Raw genomic sequence first — 25,535 nt, 5'->3', positions numbered from 1 at the left:
GAACGCTCATTGGGTGGGAAAGAGGTTTGAAAAGGGGGATGACGTTGAGGGGCATGGAGGGGTATTAATAAGTGAAAGGCCAAACAAGTGTCTGCTGGTAAGAGCGGGTTCTCATGCAAGAGCTTTTGAGGCAATATCAGAATGTTTACTAGGAGCCCGTGGTCGAGCCAATGAGACGGGCGAAAAGCCAAGACACAGCCTGCTCAGCTGCCGGCCAGAGTCATTCTACCTGCAGCTGGACTTTCTCAAGTGCAGGTTGGATTTCGGCGGATGCCTTTTTCTCTTCGCATCTTTGCCCATGCGGTGCCTGTCTGAGGGGGTGGCTGGGAAGGGCTCAAGTGTCATGCAAGCCGGCGAGAGAGCCTGCGATGTCAATGACATCCGAAGAGAATTGGTAGACCCTGTGTTACTGCCAGACCGCCGTCTGAGCTGTCTTTTTGAAAGTAGTCTGGAGGCTCTGGGCGTAGGTTTGAGCTCCTCCGATCGTCTTCGAATACGAACAAGTGCAGCAGCTCGTGGTATCGTGGTAGTCATTACTAGAGTAGGATAGGGAGGCAACGTTAGGATACATACACGCTTTCAAAGCACCATTACTATCTGAACCGGTTTTCAATGCAGACGCCTCCTCTACTCTTATTCCTCCATGTTCCATTAGCATCGTTCAGCTTCAGGCCTCTCTCTGGATCATTCGGCACCGAGGAGTTTCAGCGCGTTTCGCAGCTCCTTGATAGCCGTATTGACATCATCAAACGACAAGGCCGAAACAGCCCACCGCGCATGCTTCTGAGCCTGGGAAATAGCTTGATCGTCGATGTTCTCTGGGTTTGTCTGTGCAGATGGTGGGGGTGCTGCGGCGACCGGAGCAGAATGGGTTATAGGAACGGAATGCTGTGTTGAATACGACGCTACACGCCCAGGCCCGGCTGGGGGCGCAAACCCCGCGGGACCAGTTGCGCTAGGCGTATTATAAAACGAGCTTACATCATGAGAAGAAGTCGGTGGGCTTGCGGGGGGTAGAGCGGATGGCGGAGGGAAAGACTGGAATTCATTCGAGGGCGCATGGCGGTGGTGGCGCACTCCGATGTTGGTGGGTGTATCAGGGAGGTGAGGCGGTGCTGTTGATGACGAGGCGAAGGTATCCGGTGCTGAAGGAAGGTTTAGGGGTGAGTCTTGCTCATGACTTGGCGTGGTTGACGCAGCACCTTGCGGAGCGGAGGGCAGTTCGGTAAAGGTACGTGGAGTCTGTGGAATGGTAGGTTGCGATCTTGAGTACGGGGATTCATCTGGAACGTCTTCAATAGTCGGTTGCAGTGCCGCTTGCGAGGGAGCTTCGGCAGAGGGCTCGATCTCAGAAGGCTGTACCGTTGGTAGCTCTTCGGCTTCTTCCTCTTCAATCTTTGGGTTCGTTGCGTTGGGATCCTCCCCTGCCTTGATCGCTTTGACGATTCTCACAGCATGATACTTTGCGAATTTCACCTTGGCCGCAGCTTCAGGTTCGAGCGGGTTCCAGATCTGGCACAGTTCGAGGAATGTTGCTGCAGCCTGAAAGGTGTCTGCTGTTTGCCTGTGCCATCGTCAACCACAGTCCAGCTCGTGGTCGGGGAGGAAAACGCAAGTACTTTGTCACCTTGTCGGCCCGCATGGCGGCTTCTGCACGACCGAAAACTTCCAAAGCAAATTGCTCGACGTAGGCACTTGCAGCCATGGAATCCAGAATCGCATCATTGTCAGGGTTCTCGACCTTGAACTGTAGAAGGGTCGGGGTCGTCAGCATTTCAGGGGCCTTCTCCGCAGGTGTTCAACAAGGTATCATCATGTGTGCGTACTTGTTCCAGCTTTTCCATCAAGTCCACGGTGTACAGCTTGACTTCATCGTCGGCGGTATGTAATCCTTTCTCAATAATCTGGTTCGCAATCCAATAATTACCTATCATAAATAAGTGGTCTCCATCAGTCTAAAGGTCTTCCATGGGGGTATTTGCGCGACTCACACCAGTAGGCAATGATAGGCTTCGCCTTCTCGAGTTGGGCCGCTCGCACGGCGAATCGCCCAATGTCCGCTGACTTTAGGGCGGCAGGAATGTTGCTTGCCATATTTTGATGACGACCAGAGATCTCAGAGTCGCAATTGATGGACAATAGTAGAGGGAAGGGGAACACGAAATGGCGGGGATGACGTTGGAGGTTCTGCAGGTCCTCACAGGGCGCTAAACTGCGGCTCCCCGCACATTGAACGACCACTCTGTATTTACTAACGGCGCTACTATCAACAACAAACAACACCTGGTTAGGCGGACACATATAGAGTACTCCAACATTATATCATGCGTCTTCCACGATCCATTCTCCGATCTCGACTCTTTCTTCACCCAGAGCCTCGACTTCAAAGTGATCCTCCACCTGACCGCCAGGTCCTCCAATCCTCTCAAGTACAATCCAAACCCCGCCTCTTTCTTCCAAGCCTGGGCGCAGGTCGAAATCATCCACGCGTACCCCAGCTAAAGAATCACTGTGATATCCATCTTCGGAGGTTGCCAAGATCTCCTTGTAGGGTCCTTGTCCGAGCTCAATGGTCACCAGAACGGGAGAAGGCCCAACAGACCGGTTACCGATGGTAGATTGCCTGCTCCTCGCTATGAGCTTGACTCGAGTCAGTCTAGGTGTCTGCAAAGGCGCAAGCATCCTGTCCTGGCCTGGGAGTAAGACGCCAACATCAGACAATACTGCGCGCCGCCCAGCGGATTCTGAGGGGAGTTGCTTCGCTTCACACGGGATATTTGCCGACACCCAGAGAGTAAATGAGCCGAGCTGGTCTGGCGCAAATGTGGACACCACGATCGTATATTTCCCTGGCTCTAGTTCTTTCTTTTCTGCAAGAGCACCCCCACGCCGGTAGTCACCGCTATTCGCGACAATGTCGCGACTGCGGACTCGCGTTATGCGCTTTCCGTCAGAGTAAAAAAGTTTAACATGGGTAGCGAGTTCTGGGTCAGACGGCTCCAGAACAAGTGATACATCCGTAGGGTCCATGATCTCAAGGCTGAACTGCGGGTTGAGCGAGTATCGTGCCGATTCCGCGTTGCCTCCAGCTGTGGACGGTGTCCAGGAGCTCTGGATCTTGTTCACGCACATATATTTGCTTGGAGCGTGTAATATCTGCACAGGTGACGTAGAGAACGCAGAAATTGTAAAGTTCTGGCTGACAGGAGGCAAGGACTCCTCAGACACGACGACGGTATATGCCGTTTTTGGCGGCATATCCAGGCGCATCAGAGTATTGGGTGAGTCGACATATGGACCTCGATGGATCGCGCCATCACTAAGTGATACGCGTTTCCCTCCTTTGAACACGTACAAGCTTATAAACCCATTTTGTCCCATGCGGGTGTCCGAGGCGGCACAAGAGTCAATTGACCTGAAATGTTTGCCCAACAATATCCATACAGTACCACCTGTTTCACTAACAACAGCAAATTGCGGGCTTTTGACAAAGCATCCTGCCATTCCTTTACCAGTTTCCAGGTCCCAGGTAAAATGGATGTCTTCCTGGTACTTGAAGAGTGCTGGGTTCCAGTTGAGGTATAGATTCTCGAAATTCTGGAGCACCTTACCACAGTCCATCCAGAACGAGCCAGGTGAAAGGGAAGGCGAGTTGAGATGAGGCTCTGGTTCTGTGAAATAGGCTGGGTATACGACATCAGCCCCAGCCCAGGGGTTTTTCACGAGGATTTGTCGGCGTCCTTTGGTTTCCTTCATATCCAGTATGGCATAGTCATGCTCACTGACAAGTCCCTGTTCTCTCTGTTCTCTCTCTGTGAGTTTTCCTGTTCCAATCGTCAAGAGAACATCCCCGTTATGAAAGGACTTGAAAAGGCGCGACCAGATCCGGTCGGCAGTCACATCATCATTGTGAAGAAAGACTTGTTCAGGAATCCAGCCTGTCAGTACCCACAGGTCCGTCCCAGAGTTACTGCCAGGAAACTCGTATCCACCACGAAGCTTCAGATATGCCTTTTCGACCAGCGCAGGCCAGATGAAGTTTGCGCGGTTTCGATCGATCATATACAATGATCTCGAGGTTTTTGACGACGGGAGGCGGTCATCGATGACTACCTTGCGGAAACACCCGTTGAAGTAGAAGCGAAATATGTACTTTCCCGACGGCGACAGTTCGGATCTGGGTCCGTAGATGCAGGGATATACAACGGGAAGTAAATTCTATGATGTTTGAGCCATACAGAAACTTGGGCGTAGGGCTATGTCTTCTTACCTCGTCTAAGCCACGTTCTGTCCTTGAAGTGGTCGCGCAGAGGCTAGCAACAACAGAACAATCTGTCAAAACGTCTTGTACAAGGTCTGTCTTTCCAGCTATAGCCATAACTGGCGCTAACGGGGCTCCTGTCTCATCTGTATGGTGCGCGAGAAGCTCATGGGGCCGTTTCCAACCAGCAAAAATGTCTCTTTGTAGGAAAGACAAATGAAGGTCAGGTTTATCACTAAAGAACCGTTAGACGATGAGCCAGCAGCTTCCCCAAGTAACAAAGTAGGCATTGTGCATACGTAAAAAGCCCACCTCCGTCAACTGTCTTTTCAAATTCTCCCATTGCTGGGTCTGTTTTCCATGGAGGAAAAATGAAGCCATTCAGCTTTGCTCCTTCCAGGATGATGATCTCCTCGCGCGTAGTAAGTTTGCGCGCAGAGGCCAGAGGTCGAGAAACAGAGCCCTTATCTCGTGATTGTGCCGCGGATCGCCAATCATCAGCCTCCTTGATCTTTTCTGCTCTTGCGAGCCATTCTTTGCACTTTGCGTCGAGCAGAATTCTGTCTTTCGATGAGGTTGCCAGAGTCAGGGCCTTCATGTAGTGCTCAACAGCATCAATAGCGGCCTCCAGGGCCTGTGGCTGAGAGACAGCAGTAGACACATCTTGTTCAGCTTTCTAGACTACGGGTCAGTCCACTATGTAAATGACCCAGAATAAACAAAGGCAGTTGGATACCAAGGCTTGGGTTATTAGGGTCTTTTGTGTTTGTGTGGCTGCTGCACTAGGCCTGGACATCCTGACCCAGAAGCGGGACTGTCGTTTGATGAACAGCCAGGGTCTTCAAAGCGGAACTCAGCTTGTGGCCTTTCCGGAAGCCTCCGCAGATCACCCCGGATAGTGTCGGTCACACATCCGAGGTCAAGTTGAAGCCCAAAGACGACTGTTGTTTCCTCGGATCCACACAAGGTAACGGGGATCGAAACAACAATAATCCGAGAGCGAGATATATCAAAAGAAGCTAGAAAACTTGACGGTAGGGTCAGAAGGAAAATAGCGCCAGCCAAGCAAGTAATGACCTGCACTATTATTCCGGACAGGCATGAATGCAATCTGTGTTGTGTTGCTCGGCGGGGAGGGACGGGAGTGATCGCAGACCGATAAGCTGGAAAGGTCCAGGAATCGCGCACTGGACCTCGGCTCGTTTCGTCATGCGCAGAGCACCCGCGCCGAGGTGCGAAGCAGAGGAAATCCCATCTTCGCCGGATCGTCAACCGGTTTTCTTTCTGGTTGTTTGTCCCTTGTCTCTTTTCTCAGTCGCTTCTCTTCTCCGTCCTTTTTACTGGTGGCGCTCCTCTTCGACTGAGTTTTTTTGGGTATCACTTACTCTCGCCAGTGATTCTTCCTCCGTTGTCGGCCCTCAGTCTAAGCGGAGTAGAAAGTCAGACCCGGACTGCACTCAAGACAGATACTTGCGGATTCCTGCCTGTTCATCTGTCTACTTGATATAACGTCGGTCTCTACCTGTCAACCGTAGGAGTACAATATTGGGTAAAATGGCCGGTCAATCGAAGCCTGCCCTCTCTCCGTGGGGGAGCGCCGTTGCGGGTGCAGCTGGTGCCGTTCTTGCAAATACAATCGTCTACCCACTTGACTTGTATGCTGTTTTTTCTTTATCAGTGAATGGGAACTCCCTTGCTGATTGATTTCTTCTTCTTATTAGGGTCAAAACCAAGCTCCAGGTACAAGTAAGAAAGACGGCCGAGTCGGAGAAGGAAGAGTCGGATGATGCGGTCCACTACACGTCGACATGGGATGCGATTACGAAGATTGTGGATAAGGAGGGAATTGAGGGTCTCTACTCGGGAATGACTGGGTCTTTGATCGGTGTTGCCTCGACCAATTTCGCCTACTTCTACTGGTACAGCGTTGTGCGAACATTGTACATGACATCGAAGAATGTACCCAAGCCCCCGGGAACGGCTATCGAGCTCAGTCTCGGCGCAGTGGCCGGTGCTGTTGCCCAGGTGTTTACAATTCCCGTTGCGGTCATTACGACGCGCCAACAGACGCAGCCCAGGGACGAACGGAAGGGCCTAATTGAAACCGGCAAGGAGGTGGTGAACAGTGAAGACGGCTGGTCAGGTCTGTGGAGAGGTCTCAAAGCGAGCTTGATTCTTGTTGTAAATCCAGCCATTACATACGGTGCCTATCAACGCCTGAAGGACGTCATCTTCCCTGGAAAGACCAGTCTCAAGCCCTGGGAGGCATTCCGTGAGTTGGAAGAAGTCGGTGGTTGCAGGCACGTTTAAGCTAATGATCATTTATAGTCCTCGGTGCTCTTTCCAAGGCCATGGCCACCATTGCAACCCAACCACTGATCGTTGCCAAGGTCGGCCTTCAGTCACGCCCACCGCCAGAGCGCAAGGGCAAGCCCTTCAAGACTTTTGGTGAGGTCATGCAATTCATTATTCAAAATGAAGGGCCGCTCTCTCTATTCAAGGGCATTGGTCCCCAGATCCTAAAGGGACTTTTAGTTCAGGGTCTTCTTATGATGACGAAAGAGAGGTATGTCCTTTTCAGGTGCCACTTCCATGATTATATGCTGACAGTTTTAGAATGGAACTCATATTCATTGTCTTCTTCGCGTACCTTAAGAACATCAGAGATAAGAAGCTTCGCAAGGTCGCTGACGCAGCGGCAGAGACGGCAAAGACCAGCCTTCCAGTGACATTGAAGTAGAGGTGGATATACCATGAATAAGCTGGCTTGTTGCATTCTTTCCCCCTTCTGTCTCTTTCTTACACGGCGCATGGGTGTAGATCTGTCCATTTCTTTTCTATAAACCGAGGGAACAGGGTTTCCGCTTACTCCTGTACATTTTATCCTGATGTATAGACATTGTTCATTTTGCCAATGTTAATATGGTAAGGCGGGGAATTAAGTATACACCGTATAAGGCGCATCCTTCTATATAACCTTTGACAGTTGATACTTACATGGTAAGTTGCTCCTTCAAACGTTACTAGTAGTGACAACGCGGAAGACAATGTCAAGGTCTCCAGCCAACGAATCCGCAAACGTTGTAGTAATTCGGGTTAAGAGGCGAGAGCCCGCGTGACAAAAATATATATCTTGACCGCTTATCCCCACTCCGAGGCAACCAACACCTTCGCAACCCAAATAATTCGACAAAAGCCCAACTTCAACCTCGATACGCTCTTCTCCCTTCCTCATCACCATTTGAAATACACACAAGAGCATGAGCCGCCATGCGATGGCCGCCATGGTCCCCAGAATTGCAACTCCCCGGCGGCAACAATGACGATTCCAAAGACCACAACCACCACCAACAGCAACGAAGCGCTTTTACCACCACAATAACCAATGCACTGAACTCACTCACCTGGTCCTCCTTTACAAGCCCACAGACTCTCATCCCAACCGCAATTCTCACATCAGCGATCTTATCCGCTGCACGCTTCCATCGGCGCTACCTCCGCCGCTTCCCCGATGCGACGAGCATCCCGACAGCCTACTTTCGACGCCGGAGTATATTCGGAAAGGTGACGAGCGTCGGTGATGGAGATAACTTTCGGGTCTTTCATACTCCTGGTGGGAGACTTGCGGGGTGGGGGTGGATGCCCTGGAAGAGGGTGCCACGGGGGAAGAAGGAGTTGAGGGATAATACTGTGCGGACACGCCTTTCTCTCTCGTTGTTCTCTGATCGGGCTGGTGGTGGCTATACTTTGAGATTTGATGGGCTGGTAATGGCTAACGACTAGCTATGAACTACAGATTCACATTCGCCTAGCTGGCGTTGACGCGCCGGAACTCGCACACTTTGGACGCCCCGAGCAGCCGTTTGCCCGTGACGCGCACGAATGGCTTACGTCGTACCTTTTGAACAAGCGCGTGCGCGCTTATGTGCACCGACCGGATCAGTATCAACGTGCTGTAGCAACAGTGTACATCCGACGAGCGTTTGATTTCCCAATACCGTTTCGTCGGCGGGATGTTTCCTATGAGATGCTGCGGCGGGGGCTGGCGACGGTCTATGAGGCCAAGTCGGGCGCCGAATTTGGTGGTAAGACGACGGAAGAGAAATACAAAAGCGCAGAATGGTGGGCGAAGATGCGGGGCAATGGGATGTGGAAGGGATTCCGTCGAAATAAGGAGTGGGAGAGCCCCAGGGAGTATAAAACTCGAATGGGAGCGACGGAGCTGGTGAATGGTAAAGATGCTAAGAAGTAGAGTCGGCTTATGTCCGGTGATACTTTTGGATCTTTCCTATTGGGTATTGCCTTTGTTTTGAATCATGTTGTATACTTGTCTGTTTACGATATCCCGAGTTGATTTTTTTTTATTTTTTTTAAACGCCAATAGAGCGCTTTGAATGAGAGATGGCATATGATTTATATATATATGTATATAAGCCCTAGCTTCCGTGGCGATACATAAATCGCGTGTTTCATAGTAGTACATGAAGATATCTGTGGTATATCTGAAGCCACGATTGGCCTAGCAAAACTTCCGCTCGAACTCGGCGAAAAGCTTCGGTGTAATCTCGTCACTCGAGTTGCCTTCAACACGCCATAAACAGCCCTTGCGCTGATAGTGCTGGAGGAGAGCCTTGCTTGTTTCTTCGAATTTGTGAAGTCGCTGCTTCCATGTGTCGACTGAATCGTCTTCTCTCTGAGTCAAGGGCTCACCGGTCAAATCGTCCTTTCCCGGGACCTTTGGAGCGTTGAAATCTGTGTTATAAACCCTGCCGGATGGCTCGTGCACCCAACGCGATGCTATCCGCGACAGGATTATGGAAGGCGGCGTGACTAGGTGAACGACAAAGTTTATTGGAACGAGGGAATCCAAGCTCGAGGCCTGGGTAGCGGTGCGAGGGAAGCCATCTAAGATGAAGGAAGCGGAAGGGGATACCGACGGGCGTTGTGACTGTGAGAGCCAGCCTCTTGTGTTGAATTCGGAGGAGATGAGGTTGAGAATCATGGAATCGGGGACGAGGTTGCCTGCTTGGATTGTGGCTTCTGCTTCCAAGCCTGTCGCAAGTGGAACAATACATTGTTAGCGGAGCGCACACAAGACAACAAAAAAATCAAGATCGACGTACCTAACGGTGTCTTCTTTCGAACATTTTCTCGCAAAAGATCGCCTGAGCTTATCGAGGCTAGTTCGGGAAACTTGGAGAGCAGTCGTTCGGATTGCGTTCCCTTGCCCACCCCCGGCGCGCCGATGAGGATGATCCGTGCAGCCTTCTTGAGCTGCCTAGTGCGGGCCATTGCGCCCACTACCGCGTGGTTGGTGATGAATTGAATTGAGAGAAGAGCTTAGGGTGGACTTGACGGCGCTTGATGCTGTGAAGAACAGTGGGTGGTTCTCGAGTCGACTCGGCTATAAGGCCTCCATCATGTCTTCAGCAGATGTGTAGTAATGAGAAACTGAGAATGTGAAGATGAGGAAAAGGAGAGCGTGGCTGCTTTTCCGGAGCAAACCGTCAAGATCAAAATAATGGTTCCTGTTGATTGCCGAGGGGGTGTACTCCGTATCAGCGCACGAACCCGGGGAAAGCACCGCGATATACCTATACCTGCTTGTTTAGGAAGTCGGTGAGTGGATCGCTTTTCTGACTCGATGGCCTGAGGGAGACCACAAGGCTCGGAGCAGAGATCTGGCACTCGTATTGGATTATGCCGTACGTAGAGTTATTTAACAGCTCGCACTCGTGGAGTATACACCTCCAGACTTTCTCACATGCTCACCAACGACCCTTGTCGTCGCCTGACGTACGGTGCCTGGCCTCGATGGCAATCAAGCCATGGATCCCTCGGCTGGCCGTCGCCAAGCGTTTTTGGTCGGATATATTCACGTGACTTTAATCGTTCCAATGGCGCGTGGCCGTCGCGTGTCGCGTCCCCGCGTGAAATTGGTGATAACAGATGAAAAGCGGAGTGAGGCATCTTTTTTTGAACCACAAACATTACACCAACGATCGATCATATAGAAAGCGTCCGTCAAGGTCAAAAATGATTCGGCAAGAGTTCCAGCGAATTGATCCTAAGCGGAGGGCCATTCTCAGTCACAAAAAGAAGCAGTTTGCGACCCCAGCTTTCAAGCAACAGGACTATCCTCATAGATTGAACTTTTACGAGACGCCACCCACTGCAGAGATAACACTCGAGCAATTTGAGCAATGGGCTATCGATAGACTGAAGAGTATGGACTTTTTATAGCCTGGCCGTGTCATGCTATTGACTTTTTGACAGTCCTTGCCGAGATCGAGGCATGTTCTTATCGAAACAAGACTCCCGCAGAGACCACGGCGCACATCACACCCCTCCTCCAGAAATTCCTTCCTTTGTCTTCAAACACATCGTCTCGCGACGGCGCCGAGGATCCCCGGCTTAAAAATGAACGACAGAAAGATCACTATTCGCACTTTATCCTCCGTCTCGCCTTCTCGGCTACGGAAGACCTCCGTCGACGGTTCGCCAGGGCGGAGACTATGCTATTTAGATTCCGATTTCAAGCGGACGACTCCAGAGAACGACGAGCCTTTATTGACAGCCTGAGCCTTGATTGGGAAAGCGTGAGTGATGAGGAAAGGCGGGAGGTCGCCGAGCATTTGGTTGCTGCGACACCGGGCCTGCGCCGCTCGGATGAGGAAGCCTGGTATAAAGTGGATTGGGAAAAAGTGCCGGAACTCATTGAAAGACGGACCGTATTCCTGTCGAGGGGCAAAGCTTACGTACCGGAGAGGGAGCAGCTCAGTATGATTATTGCTGAATTCACGACTCGACTGGAGCGTGCTTTGGAGGTATGTGAAGTCAAATTCGAGGATTGATCGAAACTGACTCTAGAATTAGCTCACGAGTAGGGCTCTACCCCGACTTGATGAAGATGACCGCCTCTCCCCGATCCTAAACCACCTGTCGAAGAATTTTGGAAGCGCCGAGTCCGTCTACTCCGAGGGAGAAGGGTTTGTGGATGGAGCTCCAATCACTGCCAGCAGCATCGATCCTCTCTCGCAACACTTTCCGCTGTGCATGCGCAGCTTACACATGACATTGCGCAAGAACAATCATCTGAAGCATTTCGGCCGACTTCAGTATAGTCTGTTCCTCAAGGGCATTGGACTGTCTCTCGAGGAGTGTATTCTATTCTGGCGCCAGTCGTTCAAGGGCTTCACTGACGATGAATTCAATTCCCGATACAAGTATAATATCCGCCACGTCTATGGAGATGTGGGCGGTGATGTCAACCGAAGGGGCCGTGGCTACCCACCCTACTCGTGTCAGAAGATCCTCCAGGACTCAAACCCCGGGGTTGGACAGACTCATGGGTGTCCATACCGTCACTTTTCAGCTGACAACCTAATTGGGCTGCTTCAGTCGACGGGCGTCAATGACCGGGACTTGTTGCGTGGGGTACGAGAGGATGTCGAAAAAACTCGGTATCACATTGCCTGCAACCGAGTGTTTGAGTACACTCATAAAGCTGAGATCAAAAGAGCCAAAGAAGACGGTTCGGCAAGTGAAATCGACCTCGACACCATTGTTCACCCCAACACTTACTTCAAGCGCAGCTACCTGTTGAAGCAGGCTGGAAAGTCGCAGAGAAACGCATGAAAATCGCTTCAAGTTTTGCAACACAAAGATAAGCCCAAGTTTCTCACGGTATCCATGTTCTACACACAAAGGCACATGGCGTTTTGGGAGTTTGATACGGCGGGCTTGACAGTTGTTTTGGTATAATCCGGTTTGCAGCACGTATATTCAATTCAATAACATTTTTTTATCCTTGATTCGATTCTTTTATAACGAGCATAATATAATAATGCGTCGCGCAAAAGGAAGTTTTTGTGACCACAGCTGATTCCCAATTCATCCGAAAGGATCAGAATGACCTTTCAAAACCAGGTGCCCAGCAACGGGCCGTAATCGTTCTTCGCTCGACAGAAAAACAACCCCGTCACTGAGAGAGATCGAAGCTGAGTGTTGAGTCGGCGGTAGAAGAAATTTGTTAAGAAGGAAAAAAAAAGAGAAAAATACTGGTGGAGGCTGGCCTTTTTAAACAACACTAGCGTGGTTTGGTACGGTTGCCCAGAACCACCCACGGCGCTGCAACCTGGCCTCAAACAGTTCCAAACGCCCACAACACCTGCTGGAACATCCCCCGCATTAGCTTCCGGACAGCTACAGTCGTCGGCAATTCACCCTTGAAGGAAAGGACATGCTTCGAGGGGCTTCTTCTATTGCATAGTTTGGTTATCGAAGGCAGATCTTGATTCGGTTCATCGACTCGGCCAGTTCCAGCTTCTTCTCCGATTTGCCGGCAACATGGACTACGAGGCCCTCAAGGACCAGTGGAGCGACGTCGAGGATCGCGATGGAATCAGGTTGAGCTGGAATACGTTTCCAAGCTCTCGCATGGTAGGTTTGCGAAACCGGACTAATGATCAATGTCCGCATGCTAAATCTCTCGACAGGAAGCGTCCCGTCTCGTCGTCCCCATCGGTGCTATCTACACTCCTCTCAAGGAAAGGCCAGATGCTCCTCTTTTACAATATGAGCCAGTGACCTGCAAAGCCCCCTGTCGGGCGGTCTTGAATCCCTACGCGTATGGTTTCTAAGAATCAAGTATGCTGCCTTTTTGGCTAACGTACGTAGCAATGTTGACGTCCGCGCTCGCATTTGGATCTGTCCCTTCTGCCTCATGCGCAACCCCCTTCCTCCGCATTACAAGGATATCACAGAGAGCACGATACCTCCGGAGCTCCACCCCATGAGCACAACCATTGAGTACCAACTGGCTCGCCCCGCCCCCGCCCCTCCCATCTTTGTGTTTGTTGTCGACACATGCCAGGACGAGGACAGCCTGAAGGCTGTAAAGGACTCTTTGATTATGAGCTTGTCTCTGCTGCCTCCCAACGCTCTGGTCGGGTTGGTTACCTTTGGCACTATGGTAGGAATCTTACTTTCGATACAGCTCTAATTCGTTCGGGCTGTTGTTAACCCATTCTTCAGGCACAAGTTCACGAGCTCGGATACGCCGAGTGCGCCAAATCCTACGTCTTTAGGGGTAGCAAGGACTACAACGCGAAGCAAGTGCAGGAAATGCTTGGGCTGGCCTCTGGGGTCCGTCCGAATGTGCCGAACATGCCCCAACAGCCTGCTCGCCCACCACTTGGCGCTGCGGCACGATTCCTCCTCCCCGTTCAACAAGCGGAGTTCCAAATCACAAACATGCTCGAGCAGCTGCAGCGTGACCCATGGCCTGTAGCCAACGACAAACGCCCCCTGAGGTGCACTGGCGTTGCCCTCAGTGTCGCCGTCGGTCTTCTCGAATCATCCTTTCAGAATGCGGGAGCTCACATCATGCTCTTTACAAGCGGACCGGCCACTGAGGGCCCAGGTCTAGTCGTTAGCCCTGAACTGAAGGAGCCCATTCGCTCCCATCACGACATTGACCGCGATAATATCAAGTACTATAAAAAGGCATTGAAGGTGCGTGTCCTTCTCTATACCTAGATATTGTCTTGTGCTGATTTTTTTGCAGTACTACGATGCCTTGGCCAAGCGCGCTGCCAACAATGGCCACGTAATCGACGTATTTGCAGGATGCCTTGACCAAGTCGGTCTTTTGGAAATGAAGAACCTTGCTAACTACACTGGAGGTCATATGCTGCTCACTGACAGCTTCACTTCATCTCAGTTCAAGCAATCTTTCGTCCGGGTCTTTGACAAGGACGCAAACGACAACCTTCTCATGGGATTCAATGCATCCCTCGAGGTTCTTACAACAAAGGAGCTCAAGGTTACTGGGCTTATTGGCCATGCTGTTTCTCTCAACAAGAAATCGAGCTCCGTGGGTGAGACAGAGTGCGGTATTGGCAACACTTGTGCTTGGAAGATGTGTGGCATTGACCCATCATCAAGCTACGGTATCTATTTCGAAATCGCCAACCAAGGCGGACCTGCAGCTGTGCAACAAGGACCTCAGCGGGGCATGATGCAGTTCTTGACTTACTACCAACATTCGTCCGGACATTTCCACCTCCGTGTCACAACTGTCGCACGAAACCTGAGCGGTCCCGCTGGAGATCCTACCCTTGCACAGTCCTTTGACCAGGAGGCTGCCGCGGTCCTCATGGCGCGTATTGGTGTCTTCAAGGCTGAGGTTGATGACGGCCCAGATGTTCTTCGATGGGTTGATCGCATGCTCATCCGACTTTGCTCGCGCTTTGCGGATTACCGCAAGGATGACCCGACTTCATTCAGACTCGAGAAGAACTTTACCCTGTACCCTCAATTCATGTTCCACCTCCGTCGCAGCCAGTTCCTGCAGGTCTTTAACAACTCACCCGATGAGACCGCTTTCTACCGCCACGTCCTGAACCATGAGGACGTCGGCAACTCCCTTATCATGATTCAACCGACACTAGATTCATACTCCTTGGAGCACGAAGGGAGTCAACCAGTCTTGCTGGATTCGGCTTCCATCCAACCCTCACACATCCTCCTTTTGGACACATTTTTCCACATTCTTATCTTCCATGGAGAGACCATTGCCGAGTGGCGAAAGGCAGGATACCAAGATCAGGAGGGATACGAGAACCTCAAGACCCTTCTTGAGACACCAAAGGAAGACGCGAGGGTGAGCAATCCCCCTGTCTCGTTCCGAAATGACGCTAATATGAACATAGGAACTTATTTCTGATCGTTTCCCGCTGCCCCGATTCATCGTTTGCGATGCCGGTGGCTCCCAAGCGCGTTTCCTTTTGTCCAAGCTCAACCCATCCACGACACATACGACAGGAGGTTATGGTGGAGGTGTGACATCGCAGACAATCTTCACCGACGATGTTTCTCTGCAGACCTTTATGGACCACCTTATGAAGTGAGTCTTGCTACCAAAATGTTACTATCTATATCTGACTTTGAACAGGCTTGCGGTCACTGGAACGAACTAAGTGACACGAGGTAATGGCGATTACGAGAGCAATGGGCGGCCCTACGTCAGTCCTCGGATCGTGTGTATCTTTAGCGGTGATTTCTTTCGCTTTGTTACCCGAAATATATCAACTACGTACTCTTTAGATTTGAGCTCTGTGTAATATCTACTGTTGAGGAAGGAGCGAAGGGCTTTCTGAGATTTCCACAAGAGCCTCATCTTCGAAATGCTTCGTCGACCTTGAACATCCTTTTTACCGTGAATTGCCACAGTATTAGCATTTTAGTTCGATATAGAATTACCATCATTCCTTTAAGCTCGATTATGCCACTGATTGCATATCACGTGATAATGGGCTATGCCCTATGCACTTTCCAAATCGGGATGCTCGAAATTCGGCGGGATGGTCAAAATTTGGCGGGCGGCTCGCTTAGTCCCTTAGCTCCGTCCTGTCCAAACCGTTAAACTTCTGCGCCGCCGGGGAGCTTTTCTTCTTCTTCTTCTCCGTGTCAACCCCTTCAACAACAGAACCAAGGCAGATCGACAACCTTTCGCACTCGCCATGCGTAAGTATCATCTCCTTGGGTTTATTCGCCATGGCGACTAACATATTTCCCATTGGGTAGCTCCTAAGTTCGACCCCAATGAGGTGAAGATCATGTAAGTTTTGAACCCATTTTGCAAGAATTGCGATTTCGAGACTGACAACTTTGATAGCCACCTCCGTGTGACCGGTGGTGAGGTCGGTGCCCAGTCTGCTCTGGCTCCCAAGATCGGTCCCCTTGGTCTGTCTCCCAAGAAGATTGGTGAAGATATTGCCAAGAACACTGGTGACTGGGTAAGAAGCTATCCTGATGATGGATGCGCGCGAAACAGTTTGCTAATGCATGGTCTTTCAAACAATACAGAAGGGTCTCCGTGTCACTGTCAAGCTCACCATCCAGAACCGTCAGGCTCAGGTTTCGGTTGTGCCCTCCGCTTCCTCCCTTGTCATCAAGGCCCTCAAGGAGCCTCCTCGTGACCGCAAGAAGGAGAAGAACATCAAGCACACCAAGTCCATTGCCTTTGACGAGATTGTTGAGATCGCTCGCCAGATGCGCGCTCGCTCTCTTGCCAAGGAGCTCAAGGGTACCGTCCTTGAGATCCTCGGTACTGCTTTCTCCGTTGGCTGCAAGGTCGATGGCCGCAGCCCCAAGGACGTCAGCGACGACGTCAAGGCTGGCGAGATTGACGGTGAGTTTGATGCTCTTCTTGCTTGGATGGCCGCATGCTAATTCAGATACAGTCCCCTCCGAGTAAACAATGATCACGATTCGTATGGCGTTCGTCTATGTGTATTGGAAAGAATGCTAGATACAGATTAAGATCCGTTGCCCTCGGCATAAAAAAAACCTTTACGACTCATGATTTAGGATTCCCACTTGTGTTCAATTCGAGATTTTTCACTATAGTTCAATCCACGCTGCTAGTCCTCGTGTCTTGCAGCTTCATGTGGCCTGCTTCCCATGGAGCAAATTATCCCCCTCTGACCTTTGCAACACTCTGGCTCTTACCGTTCCTTCCCGCCTTCGGGCCTGGATTGAACTCTACATCGTGGTATAGGCTTATTTTGCGCAAAGAAGATCAACCGACCCTCTACTCACCGCGGTATCCTGGGAGAGGCTCTGCCTCGATCTATGGATACAGTGGTCCATTTATTTGGTCAACATCTCGTAAACCATATCCTCTGGTTTGTCCAGCAGGCTCCGTAGAAGCTCAGCTTTCATCTTATTTCCAGAAAAATGAACCAATCAAATTCCTTCTCTTCCAATATTTTCCCTTCCTTTTTTTTTGCTGTTCCTTCTCGCCCATCGCGTTCCAACTTTCACCGTCAGTGTGGCTTAGATCGCAACTGTCTGCATTTGTTCTGCATTAGTGCCGTTGGCAAGACCAGGGTTCGATGCACGCAGTGCAAGGTATGGAGAGGCTTGCATCGAATCAACGACGACATCCGGTTGGTGATGCGCCTGGGCCTCGTGCGCTTTGCCGTGGCTAACACCGGGCAACGACATGAAGATCAAGACTGACAGACATTTTAAGGATATTAGTGACAAGCTGGCAGTAGTGGTGGTGGTGAGAGTCCAAGCAAGCACACACCAAAGGCTGTAGATCCCGCGCTCTCTCCCCACGGTGATCATCATCGACGGGTTCCTGGTACGACGCGCCGAGACGCAAGTCTCCAGTCCCTACCACTCTTGCAGCCTAGCACCACTATTCTTGTTGAGAGATGAGAGAGCGCGGGGAGCATGAGACATCGTTTGAACAGAAAGCCAAGTTCCAAGTCAACGTGCTCTATCAACTCTGTTTTCGAGGCTCGTACTGATTCTCGAATCACCCTCAAAGCTAATTTCAGAGAAAGCAACGAGATGCCTTCAAACAAGCAAAGTTTGCTGATCCTTATTGATAGACCGCTCATGACGTCCACGGGTAAGCCTGATTTCCGCCTGACATGCGGGTTGATATGTTGTCTATTCACGGGGAAACTGTACGTATTGATCATATTTAAGTTGGACGCCAGTTCCCATCTTACCAAGTCGCTTAAGACTCAGGATAATAATAGCCGGAGTTGAAGGGTCACTGCTCAGTTGCTCGGCGCAGGCTCGGCCGATGCTATAAAGCTAATCTGACGTGGAGAGTGAAAGCATGGGTGGCCATCTGGTCCTTGGATGTGATGATGGATGAAAGTTGAAACTATTTTGATCCTCCCCACTTAGATTACGTGACGTGTGTCTGAGCGAGCAAGAGATACTCATCAGTTAGTCTGGAGCACTCGCAATCAGAGGATTACTCCACGTTTGTCAATTGATGATAACGCTGACTAAGTGTATACACCCTGGTTAACCACACTCTGGCTGAAGGATTTGGCACCTCCATGTTTCTTTTTTTTTTTTTTCTCGTGTCGCACTGAACGCTTACTACAGAGAAGATCACTCCTGGGCGCTCGGAACTGCGCGAGGTCGCGATGATCAGCCCGGGAGCAGCGGTCCACTGGCGTCTCTGCTCCTCCAGTTCAGCCGTTGGATCGCCGCTGACTTTGTCTTCAGTCTCTCACTCTCTTTACATACCTCGTTCGATTGCGAGACTCCTGAATATGTGGTACTATTAATCTTCCAGAGTCCAGAGTCAAAGAACAGCCGGCTAGGTAATATCCTGGTACATACGTACACTGGATCCTGGCGCCTCAGCCTCCCTCCCAAACGTCCAAATGCGGCCAGCTTGCTCGCTGGCTCCACTCCCGCTGCTGAATGGGAGCGCCAATAGCGAGCCACAGCAGGCCAGTTTCCGCAGCTGAATGGATGCTCGATCAAAAAGGTGATGGATTAAGTGGTGGATAAGAGGAGCACTGGTCACCATCCATATTTGTCCCCCCACCACCCCCCCTCCTAGGGGATCCGCCGCAGCAACTAGTCGATGCGAGCTAAGAAGCCCTGCCGGCGCCCACGCTCCAAAGTCTGGCCGCCGTCGTCTGGGAGGCTCCGCTTTGACCGAAATCTCCAAGTTCTCGACTTGGAAGTTGAGTCAACTCATCATCGTCTCTCTCTGATGAGCAGAGATAACCCAGGCTCAACGTCTCAGGCAATGGCTCAAACCCTGGCTTCGCATCCGAGACTTCCCCCGGTTCAGCTCCGGCAATCGATACTGCTTTATACCTAGGCTCGTTCTACCCCAGACTTCGCATCCTTTCCCTTTTAATCTATCAGACTTTTTTAGAGTTGCACCCCTCCCCCTTTCCTCTCCTCTCCGCTGACCGTTGGGATCATCTCCGCCCCAAAGCAGCTCCTTGCGTCCGCCTGAGCCCATCCAATGTTTGGATCCATCTTTGGATCCATAACTCTCGTCAGAAGTGTACTGCAGAAGCTTTCGAACGCAATTCGATTTCCTCCCATTTGAAATCGCTGCGACGGTAGATAGAACAAAAAGGAAAAGAGTGGAAAACAAGAAACCAGAAAAAAGTAAAAAAGAGAAAATACTAAAACAGCCTTGACGATCAGCTACTGGTGCCATGTTCAGCCTTTTCCTCCACTTTCTGAGCGTAGTCAGTCCACTTTCCTTCCTCCGATCTTCATCTTTTTTGTTTGATTTGGTTGGCATCTGGTCCTTGGTCTCTATGATTTTAGATTATATTTCTTCGTATTATATTCATCCTGGTCCTTATTGTGATTCTCCCTCTCTTTTCTCTCTTTCTTCCGATTCCTCGCCCTCTGCCTCTCTTGCCTCTGGCCTTTGAGCATTTCAGCATTCAACATTCAGCATCCACCACCATCAGCATTGCTGCCAAGCGCCTCCTGTCTTTGTTGCTGATCGTGTCTCGCGGACACCTGCGTCACTGTCTCCGACTTGGGCTGTGGCTCTGTGGCTCTTGAATCCCTTTCCACTCCCTTGCATCGCCGCTGCTCCCCATCACAGCAAATAGCGCTTCTTTGAGCGGAGCGCCTGCGTGTCTTCTCGTCGAGCTCTGGAATCCGGCGCTTACCTACAATACTACTTACTTTTCTCGCTCCGCTCCTCCACCACTCTTTCGCCTCCTCCTGACGAGTCCCTCCACCACCACTCTTTTTCCCTCCATCGCTTTTCCGCAGCTCCCTCGTACCCGCCCGCGTTCATGTCGAGCCCTGAGACGACTCGTGGGGGGCGTCATTGAGTATCCCCAGCGAGTCGGCCCGGCCCAGGATGAGGTGTAAGAAGCGTTTCAAGAAGGATGCTCGCTGTCGATAACTCCGAACTGGATGTCTCTCGACCTTTTGACCGCTATCTCTGTCTTGGGTCGTTGCCTGAATCCGAATTCAGAACGCCATTAACCCCTCCCCTTCTCTCCGCAGTGCCTCATTATTATTCCCATTATTAACCTTTTCTTACTCTCCGTCACTCTTTCACTCGCGCTGTCACCCTCCCTATCTTTATCACACTATTAGATCCCTGCGTTTGGCCTCGGGCTGCGTAAACACGGCGGATATCGCCCCGGGAACAAGGTACAGCGCCGCCGGGCGAGATCACCATGTTGCCCTCCGTGGCGCCATTTCCGCCAGTCCAACCGCATCATCACCTAAATCGTTATCATGGCACCGGACCCCTCAACGCGCCCTACGGCTTGGATTCGTCATTCGCTGCGACCCTACCTCCTTACGACCTCCCCAACAATTCGTTCCAACCCGCTCACCGCACTCGACTACAATATCCCCAGCCCGTCCAGCGCCCTGACGGTAATGATCCCGGACCGTCAAATGGAATCGGAGAGCATGCATTGAGGAGGAAAACACCGAATGGAACGCTCGCGGCGGGTTACGATGGTACACCAGGAGATATGACGATACAACCGCCGGCGACGAAACATATCCTAGTTTCCCAGCTGGAACCAGGCCAGCTGATTCCACCGCAGGCTGGCTTTCTCACAGACCCGTGGCAACAGTCCACGATGATCTTTCCGCCGATGCACAAACCAGATTCAAGTCGCGTCAATGCTACACTGGATGAGATGACGCAAGGGTTCAATGGGATCAGCTGGATACGCTCGCTGAACAATGCGCCCGGAATGGATTCGGTACTCAATCAGTCACTGCCAATGCAAGCATCTCAGCAACGTTTCTACTTGCATAACGGTGCATACGTGCCAACTGTTTTGCCAGCAACATTGCAACCGTGTGTTGGTCCAACGGCTTCAGCAGGGACTGGACCCTACGGACCGTATTGGCCAGACGGCGCATATATTCCTTATCGACCTGCCGCATTTCGTGAACCTCGTCTGAATACTCAGGCGCCCTTTCAATACTTTGATGCGGGCCATCAGCAATTCAACGCTGGGCCGACACCTACTTATCCCGAGTTGACTCCTACTCATCCCGAACTCGGGGAATGGACCCAGAGTACTGAGGGCTCAGTGAAGCCCAACTTTCCACCGCGGCATTCAGACCAGAAGCCCTTTGATTCATCAAATAACCAGCGTGTCCTCCCTTTTCATACGCGGAATAGCAGCAATTCTGGGTCTGGAGCTAGCTTTGCTTCACGCCCGCTAGCGCCTGGACACCATTCGTCATGGTCGGGCACATCTGGCAGCAACGGGTTTCAGACTACCGTATCAGCCACTACTAATTCCCGCGTCAATAATGCAGAGTTCAAGGAAAAGGTGTTGTCATGGGCGCACGGCGTTTATGTGGACTTGCTCGCATCTATCCATCGGGCGCGTCGAAACAGTGCTTCTAATGCTACTCAAGACGGCCAAAATCATCTCGTGAAACCTAGCATATACCCTAAACCACCACGCCAACCTGGGCTCGATTTCTCCAATACAAGCCCACCCGAAGTTACTCGGCACAATAGCTATCCGTCCGGCCAGTATGACTTCCTGCTTTTAGTGTAAGAAAAGACGAATGCTAACATACACAGCAATGGCCGCTACGAGCGACATTCCATGTCTCAGTCTCAACAGGTTTCGCCTGGCAACCATTTCGTCGAAAGACTACGATACTCGGGCCGTTTAAACTCCATTTCCAACTCTTTCTCCAATTCGCCAGTGAACGAGAATACGACATTAGTCAATGCAGCGTCGTCCCTAGAGTTGCTGTCGCATCTTTGCATGGAAAGTGGATGGGAATGGATCGACGGAATGCTCCTCGGCGGTTGCCTAGCCTATGGACTAGGCGACTACAACAAGGCAATGAGATGGTATTCTAGGATTATTGCTCGTGATTCATCGTAAGTACACGGAGAATTTGAGGTCCAAATATCTAACACAATCTAGTCACGTCGAAGCGATCTCGAATTTGGCGGCCACGCTTCTGGCTTTGGAACGACGGGAGGAAGCGCTGCAGCATTGGCTTCGTGCCGTTAAGCTACGTCCAAGTTATTTTGAAGCCGTTGAGCACCTCATAGGTCTTTTATGCAGCAGCCAGCGTGGCAAGGAAGCGGTGAACATCATCGACTTTGTTCAAAACTCATTGCGGTTATCCAAGAATGGCGACTGCTTCAAGGGCGACGAACATGCGAGTGAAACAGAGAGCGACGCGGAAAGTCGGATCTCTGGTGCGTCTGACCTGAGTTCATATGACAAGGCCGCTTTTGACTACGACGACGATTATGGCCAGTCCAGCTTCGCTCGTCGTCAGTCAGGGGAGAGCGCTGCTGCTGCTGGGTACGGTTCGAGTGGCTATGCTGTCCCGGGCAGCGATAACGGCCGGATGTTGGCGCTGGTCCACGCCAAGGGCAATATGCTCTATGCATTGGGTGACTACGTGGCAGCGGCTACAGCATTTGAGGATGCGATTCTGATAAGTGCAGGAAGAAGGCGGCACGGTATCCAGAGCCTGATCAAGCAGGTCTTTGCTGCCTTTTCGCAAGGGTCACACAGTGACCGCTTTGATCCGCAGGAAACGATTCTTCTGTACCCGGACAAGGCTCTGCAGACGTCAAAGCTTGTCTTTGCGCCTTGCGGAACGCCTCCAGGCATCAAGTATGTCCCTGAAGGGTTGGCAAGAAAGGCAGCTCTGTCTACAACGAGCAACTCGCTACTTTCGTTGGCCAAGATATACCAAGATGGCATGTCAAGCAGTCCTAATGGTGGGCCTCGATCTGCTGCACCAGGCGTTCGGGACATCCTCGCCCTCTACTATCTGTCTCTTTCCCTTCAGCCGAGCCCATCCACGGCGAACAATGTTGGGATCTTGCTTGCTGGCATCCATAACAATGCAACACCTGGAAAAGGTCTCGCCCGGTCGAGCGGTGAGATGCAGCACCCAGAGATCCCTGGTGTCCTTCCTGGCACCGGAGTATCTCTCGCCCTGGCTTATTACAACTATGGTCTGCATCTCGACTCGCGACACGCACACCTCTATACTAATTTGGGTAGTCTGCTAAAGGATATCGGCCAGCTACAGGCAGCTATTCGAATGTATGAGCAGGCTGTTTCGTGCGACGGCAATTTTGACATCGCACTGGCCAACCTAGCGAATGCGGTCAAAGATGCAGGCCGAGTTAACGACGCCATCTCGTACTACAAGCGCGCCGTGAAAGTGAACCCAGAGTTTGCAGAAGCAGTATGTGGCTTGGCCAATGCTCTCAACTCCGTCTGCAATTGGATGGGCCGCGGAGGTGTCGCTAATGCATTCGGCTTCCGGGACCGCTGGCATGTGGATGACCAAGGCATGCTTCGTGACTCGTACGGCGTCGGCGCAGGCTCCGGTTGGATCAAACGTGTGGTCGATATTGTCGATCGACAGCTCAAAGAAGGGGAGACTTGGGGCCGTGGCGTCCTGACCCCAAATACCATAGAGCAGTTGTGCGCGCAGCTGCTTCCTGCAATGGACGGCGGTCGCCGCCGCCAGTCCGCAGCTGGGACTTTGCTCGCGATGCTTCAGTCGTGGGCGGGACAAAAGTGGGAAGGCTCTCGCATTGTCAAACTCGTGGAACGCGTAATCAGGTCGATTACCTGGCAATGGTACCAGGACCGATACATCTATGGAAGGGACTATCCTCCAACAAAGTATCGACGCCCACAGCTCCCTCCTGGTCTCTCGGCACCAAACGCGCCCACTGTCCTCCCATTCCACACGTTCACCTGCCCTCTCTCAGCAAAGCAGATTCGGCAAATATCGCAACGAAACGGCCTTCGCATATCTTGTTCAACCCTGCGGTCTCCTTGGCTCCCACAGACGGTCTATCCTCCCCCTGCACCCCCAAAACCATACCTCAAAGTCGGATATGTTTCGTCTGATTTCAACAACCATCCCCTTGCTCATCTCATGCAGTCGGTATTCGGGCTACATAATCCGGCCAAAGTCAAAGCATACTGTTATGCCACAACAGCAAGTGACAAGTCGATCCATCGAGCACAGATTGAAAAAGAGGCCCCTGTGTTCCATGATGCCAGCGGATGGCCTGTTGAACGGCTTGTGAGGCAGATAGTTGAGGATGGGATACACATTCTCATCAATCTTAACGGGTACACTCGCGGTGCGCGTAACGAGGTCTTTGCTGCGAGACCCGCCCCTATACACATGTCTTTTATGGGATTTGCGGGGACATTGGGTGCGGAGTGGTGTGACTACATTCTTGCCGACAAATTGTCCATTCCTATGGACACACTCTCACCAGGAAACCGCAATACGCGGATCGAGGATCGCCTTTTCGAAGAGGACCACGGCGAAGATGTCGAGGACTGGGTCTACGGAGAGAAAATAGTCTTTACCCGAGACACGTTCTTCTGCTGTGACCACCGACAAAGCGCCCCAGATGCGAGAGACCCGTACATCGCTTGGGAACAAGAGCAGGCGAGACGCTGGCGGATGCGAAAGGAGTTGTTCCCCAGCCTCAGCGATGATACAATTATTCTTGGGAACTTTAATCAGCTTTACAAGGTAATTTTTTCTCCATTCAACACTGACACACAGGACTGACAAACCTTGCAGATTGAGCCTACTACCTTCCGGACGTGGCTGCGGATACTCGCGAAAATTCCGAATGCTGTTCTTTGGCTCCTTCGCTTTCCCGAGCTGGGCGAACAAAACCTAAGGGAGACCGCGGTTGCCTGGGCCGGTGAGGAAACGGCGTCAAGAATAATCTTTACCGATGTTGCTCCGAAGAATGCGCATATCGCGCGAGCAAAAATCCTAGACCTTTTCCTTGATACACCAGAGTGTAACGCTCATACAACTGCGACTGACGTTCTGTGGAGTGGCACTCCCCTCTTGACCCTCCCGCGGTACAGATACAAAATGTGTTCTCGTATGGCGAGCAGCATCCTCAGCAGCGCATTGCCGAACAACGAAAACGGTCGACAGGCGCGAGAGGAACTGATTGCCACGTCAGACGAGGATTACGAAAATAAAGCAGCCCACCTCTGCCGGGGCCTGCATTACGAAATCGGTGGACAAGGTCGAGGCATTGGCCGGCTGTTTGAGCTCCGCAGAATGCTATTCGAAGAGCGTTGGAGAAGCTCACTATTTGACACGAACCGGTGGGTTCGCGATCTGGAAGACGCCTACGAGCGAGTCTGGAATCATTGGGTGAATGGCGAAGAAGGCGATATATGGTTGTGATGCGCGCATCTTGAAATATACCCCATGAGCGTTTGATTTGATTTGGATTTCTTTCCATACCTGTGTTTCTGATAAAACCCTCATCTATGGTTTTGGTTTACGGTACTGCCTCACTTATAACTGCCCTCTGCTCTGCTCGAGGGACTGTTTTTGCATACTGGCGTTGGGAAGTCGCCGGTGATGGCTGACTGTTGGTTCTTGTTTGAGACGACGATCATGATTGAGATATTGGTATTGAATTGGA

The 25,535-nt window shown here is 51.4% G+C and overlaps 10 protein-coding genes across 10 annotated transcripts; 7 read left to right on the top strand and 3 right to left on the bottom strand.

Moving 5' to 3' along the window:
* Positions 1-251: 251 nt before the first annotated feature.
* On the bottom strand, positions 252-2,191 carry BJX68DRAFT_234044 (uncharacterized protein). Its single transcript, XM_071039696.1, has 4 exons — positions 1,992-2,191; positions 1,827-1,927; positions 1,620-1,747; positions 252-1,564 (listed from the first exon to the last, which is right to left on the bottom strand). The coding sequence occupies exons 1-4, from the start codon at positions 2,092-2,094 to the stop codon at positions 685-687; spliced, it is 1,212 nt and encodes a 403-aa protein (XP_070900767.1). The 5' UTR covers positions 2,095-2,191; the 3' UTR covers positions 252-684.
* On the bottom strand, positions 2,188-5,393 carry BJX68DRAFT_234037 (calpain-like protease PalBory). The gene is made up of 4 exons (XM_071039695.1): positions 4,998-5,393; positions 4,561-4,937; positions 4,271-4,496; positions 2,188-4,218 (listed from the first exon to the last, which is right to left on the bottom strand). Exons 1-4 carry the CDS (start codon positions 5,055-5,057, stop codon positions 2,323-2,325), a joined length of 2,559 nt encoding a protein of 852 aa, XP_070900766.1. The 5' UTR covers positions 5,058-5,393; the 3' UTR covers positions 2,188-2,322.
* An 85-nt stretch (positions 5,394-5,478) lies between these two features.
* BJX68DRAFT_51729 (putative peroxisomal carrier protein) lies at positions 5,479-7,253 on the top strand. Its single transcript, XM_071049313.1, has 4 exons — positions 5,479-5,916; positions 5,983-6,533; positions 6,590-6,827; positions 6,878-7,253. Exons 1-4 carry the CDS (start codon positions 5,816-5,818, stop codon positions 6,999-7,001), a joined length of 1,014 nt encoding a protein of 337 aa, XP_070900765.1. The 5' UTR covers positions 5,479-5,815; the 3' UTR covers positions 7,002-7,253.
* Positions 7,254-7,433: 180 nt separating this feature from the next.
* On the top strand, positions 7,434-8,633 carry BJX68DRAFT_51724 (thermonuclease family protein). The gene is made up of 2 exons (XM_071049312.1): positions 7,434-7,951; positions 8,058-8,633. The coding sequence occupies exons 1-2, from the start codon at positions 7,532-7,534 to the stop codon at positions 8,511-8,513; spliced, it is 876 nt and encodes a 291-aa protein (XP_070900764.1). The 5' UTR covers positions 7,434-7,531; the 3' UTR covers positions 8,514-8,633.
* A 1-nt stretch (position 8,634) lies between these two features.
* Positions 8,635-9,732, bottom strand: BJX68DRAFT_51709 (adenylate kinase ADK2). Its single transcript, XM_071049311.1, has 2 exons — positions 9,385-9,732; positions 8,635-9,313 (listed from the first exon to the last, which is right to left on the bottom strand). Exons 1-2 carry the CDS (start codon positions 9,551-9,553, stop codon positions 8,781-8,783), a joined length of 702 nt encoding a protein of 233 aa, XP_070900763.1. The 5' UTR covers positions 9,554-9,732; the 3' UTR covers positions 8,635-8,780.
* Positions 9,733-10,226: 494 nt separating this feature from the next.
* Positions 10,227-12,066, top strand: BJX68DRAFT_234030 (DNA primase subunit PRI2). Its single transcript, XM_071039694.1, has 3 exons — positions 10,227-10,487; positions 10,538-11,088; positions 11,138-12,066. The coding sequence occupies exons 1-3, from the start codon at positions 10,298-10,300 to the stop codon at positions 11,897-11,899; spliced, it is 1,503 nt and encodes a 500-aa protein (XP_070900762.1). The 5' UTR covers positions 10,227-10,297; the 3' UTR covers positions 11,900-12,066.
* Positions 12,067-12,304: 238 nt separating this feature from the next.
* Positions 12,305-15,553, top strand: sec23 (GTPase-activating protein SEC23). The gene is made up of 7 exons (XM_071039693.1): positions 12,305-12,703; positions 12,760-12,890; positions 12,941-13,235; positions 13,298-13,777; positions 13,830-14,927; positions 14,977-15,170; positions 15,219-15,553. The coding sequence occupies exons 1-7, from the start codon at positions 12,611-12,613 to the stop codon at positions 15,241-15,243; spliced, it is 2,316 nt and encodes a 771-aa protein (XP_070900761.1). The 5' UTR covers positions 12,305-12,610; the 3' UTR covers positions 15,244-15,553.
* A 233-nt stretch (positions 15,554-15,786) lies between these two features.
* Positions 15,787-16,498, top strand: BJX68DRAFT_254343 (60S ribosomal protein uL11; the record flags this gene model as incomplete). The annotated part of the gene is made up of 4 exons (XM_071042874.1): positions 15,787-15,790; positions 15,851-15,884; positions 15,942-16,062; positions 16,133-16,498. The coding sequence occupies 4 exons, from the start codon at positions 15,787-15,789 to the stop codon at positions 16,496-16,498; spliced, it is 525 nt and encodes a 174-aa protein (XP_070900760.1).
* Positions 16,302-17,238, top strand: BJX68DRAFT_51652 (uncharacterized protein). The gene has a single exon (XM_071049310.1). The coding sequence runs from the start codon at positions 16,555-16,557 to the stop codon at positions 17,137-17,139; it is 585 nt and encodes a 194-aa protein (XP_070900759.1). The 5' UTR covers positions 16,302-16,554; the 3' UTR covers positions 17,140-17,238.
* A 2,569-nt stretch (positions 17,239-19,807) lies between these two features.
* On the top strand, positions 19,808-25,450 carry BJX68DRAFT_51536 (UDP-N-acetylglucosaminyltransferase). Its single transcript, XM_071049308.1, has 4 exons — positions 19,808-21,593; positions 21,645-21,953; positions 22,000-24,610; positions 24,662-25,450. Exons 1-4 carry the CDS (start codon positions 20,260-20,262, stop codon positions 25,289-25,291), a joined length of 4,884 nt encoding a protein of 1,627 aa, XP_070900758.1. The 5' UTR covers positions 19,808-20,259; the 3' UTR covers positions 25,292-25,450.
* The last annotated feature ends 85 nt before the right edge of the window (positions 25,451-25,535 follow it).

This window comes from Aspergillus pseudodeflectus (genome assembly GCF_044049435.1).
Source record: "Aspergillus pseudodeflectus strain CBS 756.74 chromosome Unknown BJX68scaffold_14, whole genome shotgun sequence".
In the NCBI taxonomy this organism is placed as follows: Eukaryota; Fungi; Ascomycota; class Eurotiomycetes; order Eurotiales; family Aspergillaceae; genus Aspergillus; species Aspergillus pseudodeflectus.
The sequence above is the reverse complement of the archived record's forward strand: the minus strand, read 5'-3'. Positions and strand labels throughout refer to the sequence as shown.

Excerpts from the sequence above, each read along its gene's own strand:
- BJX68DRAFT_51724 (XM_071049312.1), top strand. The coding sequence starts at position 7,532 with ATGCGATGGCCGCCATGGTCCCCAGAATTGCAACTCCCCGGCGGCAAC. Across the intron at positions 7,952-8,057 it reads AGGAGTTGAGGGATAATACT|ATTCACATTCGCCTAGCTGG; the intron begins GTGCGGACACGC and ends TATGAACTACAG.
- BJX68DRAFT_51652 (XM_071049310.1), top strand. The coding sequence starts at position 16,555 with ATGTGTATTGGAAAGAATGCTAGATACAGATTAAGATCCGTTGCCCTC.
- BJX68DRAFT_234044 (XM_071039696.1), bottom strand. The coding sequence starts at position 2,094 with ATGGCAAGCAACATTCCTGCCGCCCTAAAGTCAGCGGACATTGGGCGA. Across the intron at positions 1,748-1,826 it reads TGATGGAAAAGCTGGAACAA|TTCAAGGTCGAGAACCCTGA; the intron begins GTACGCACACAT and ends ACCCTTCTACAG. Across the intron at positions 1,565-1,619 it reads CGGGCCGACAAGGTGACAAA|GCAAACAGCAGACACCTTTC; the intron begins GTACTTGCGTTT and ends ACGATGGCACAG.
- BJX68DRAFT_234037 (XM_071039695.1), bottom strand. The coding sequence starts at position 5,057 with ATGTCCAGGCCTAGTGCAGCAGCCACACAAACACAAAAGACCCTAATA. Across the intron at positions 4,938-4,997 it reads CCCTAATAACCCAAGCCTTG|AAAGCTGAACAAGATGTGTC; the intron begins GTATCCAACTGC and ends CCCGTAGTCTAG. Across the intron at positions 4,497-4,560 it reads GACGGAGGTGGGCTTTTTAC|TGATAAACCTGACCTTCATT; the intron begins GTATGCACAATG and ends ACGGTTCTTTAG.
- BJX68DRAFT_234030 (XM_071039694.1), top strand. The coding sequence starts at position 10,298 with ATGATTCGGCAAGAGTTCCAGCGAATTGATCCTAAGCGGAGGGCCATT. Across the intron at positions 10,488-10,537 it reads GGCTATCGATAGACTGAAGA|TCCTTGCCGAGATCGAGGCA; the intron begins GTATGGACTTTT and ends ACTTTTTGACAG. Across the intron at positions 11,089-11,137 it reads GACTGGAGCGTGCTTTGGAG|CTCACGAGTAGGGCTCTACC; the intron begins GTATGTGAAGTC and ends CTCTAGAATTAG.
- BJX68DRAFT_51729 (XM_071049313.1), top strand. The coding sequence starts at position 5,816 with ATGGCCGGTCAATCGAAGCCTGCCCTCTCTCCGTGGGGGAGCGCCGTT. Across the intron at positions 5,917-5,982 it reads ATCGTCTACCCACTTGACTT|GGTCAAAACCAAGCTCCAGG; the intron begins GTATGCTGTTTT and ends TCTTCTTATTAG. Across the intron at positions 6,828-6,877 it reads CTTATGATGACGAAAGAGAG|AATGGAACTCATATTCATTG; the intron begins GTATGTCCTTTT and ends TGACAGTTTTAG.
- BJX68DRAFT_51709 (XM_071049311.1), bottom strand. The coding sequence starts at position 9,553 with ATGGCCCGCACTAGGCAGCTCAAGAAGGCTGCACGGATCATCCTCATC. Across the intron at positions 9,314-9,384 it reads TCGAAAGAAGACACCGTTAG|GCTTGGAAGCAGAAGCCACA; the intron begins GTACGTCGATCT and ends CACTTGCGACAG.
- sec23 (XM_071039693.1), top strand. The coding sequence starts at position 12,611 with ATGGACTACGAGGCCCTCAAGGACCAGTGGAGCGACGTCGAGGATCGC. Across the intron at positions 12,891-12,940 it reads GCGGTCTTGAATCCCTACGC|CAATGTTGACGTCCGCGCTC; the intron begins GTATGGTTTCTA and ends TAACGTACGTAG. Across the intron at positions 13,778-13,829 it reads ACTATAAAAAGGCATTGAAG|TACTACGATGCCTTGGCCAA; the intron begins GTGCGTGTCCTT and ends ATTTTTTTGCAG.
- BJX68DRAFT_51536 (XM_071049308.1), top strand. The coding sequence starts at position 20,260 with ATGTTGCCCTCCGTGGCGCCATTTCCGCCAGTCCAACCGCATCATCAC. Across the intron at positions 21,594-21,644 it reads AATAGCTATCCGTCCGGCCA|CAATGGCCGCTACGAGCGAC; the intron begins GTATGACTTCCT and ends TAACATACACAG. Across the intron at positions 24,611-24,661 it reads ACTTTAATCAGCTTTACAAG|ATTGAGCCTACTACCTTCCG; the intron begins GTAATTTTTTCT and ends CAAACCTTGCAG.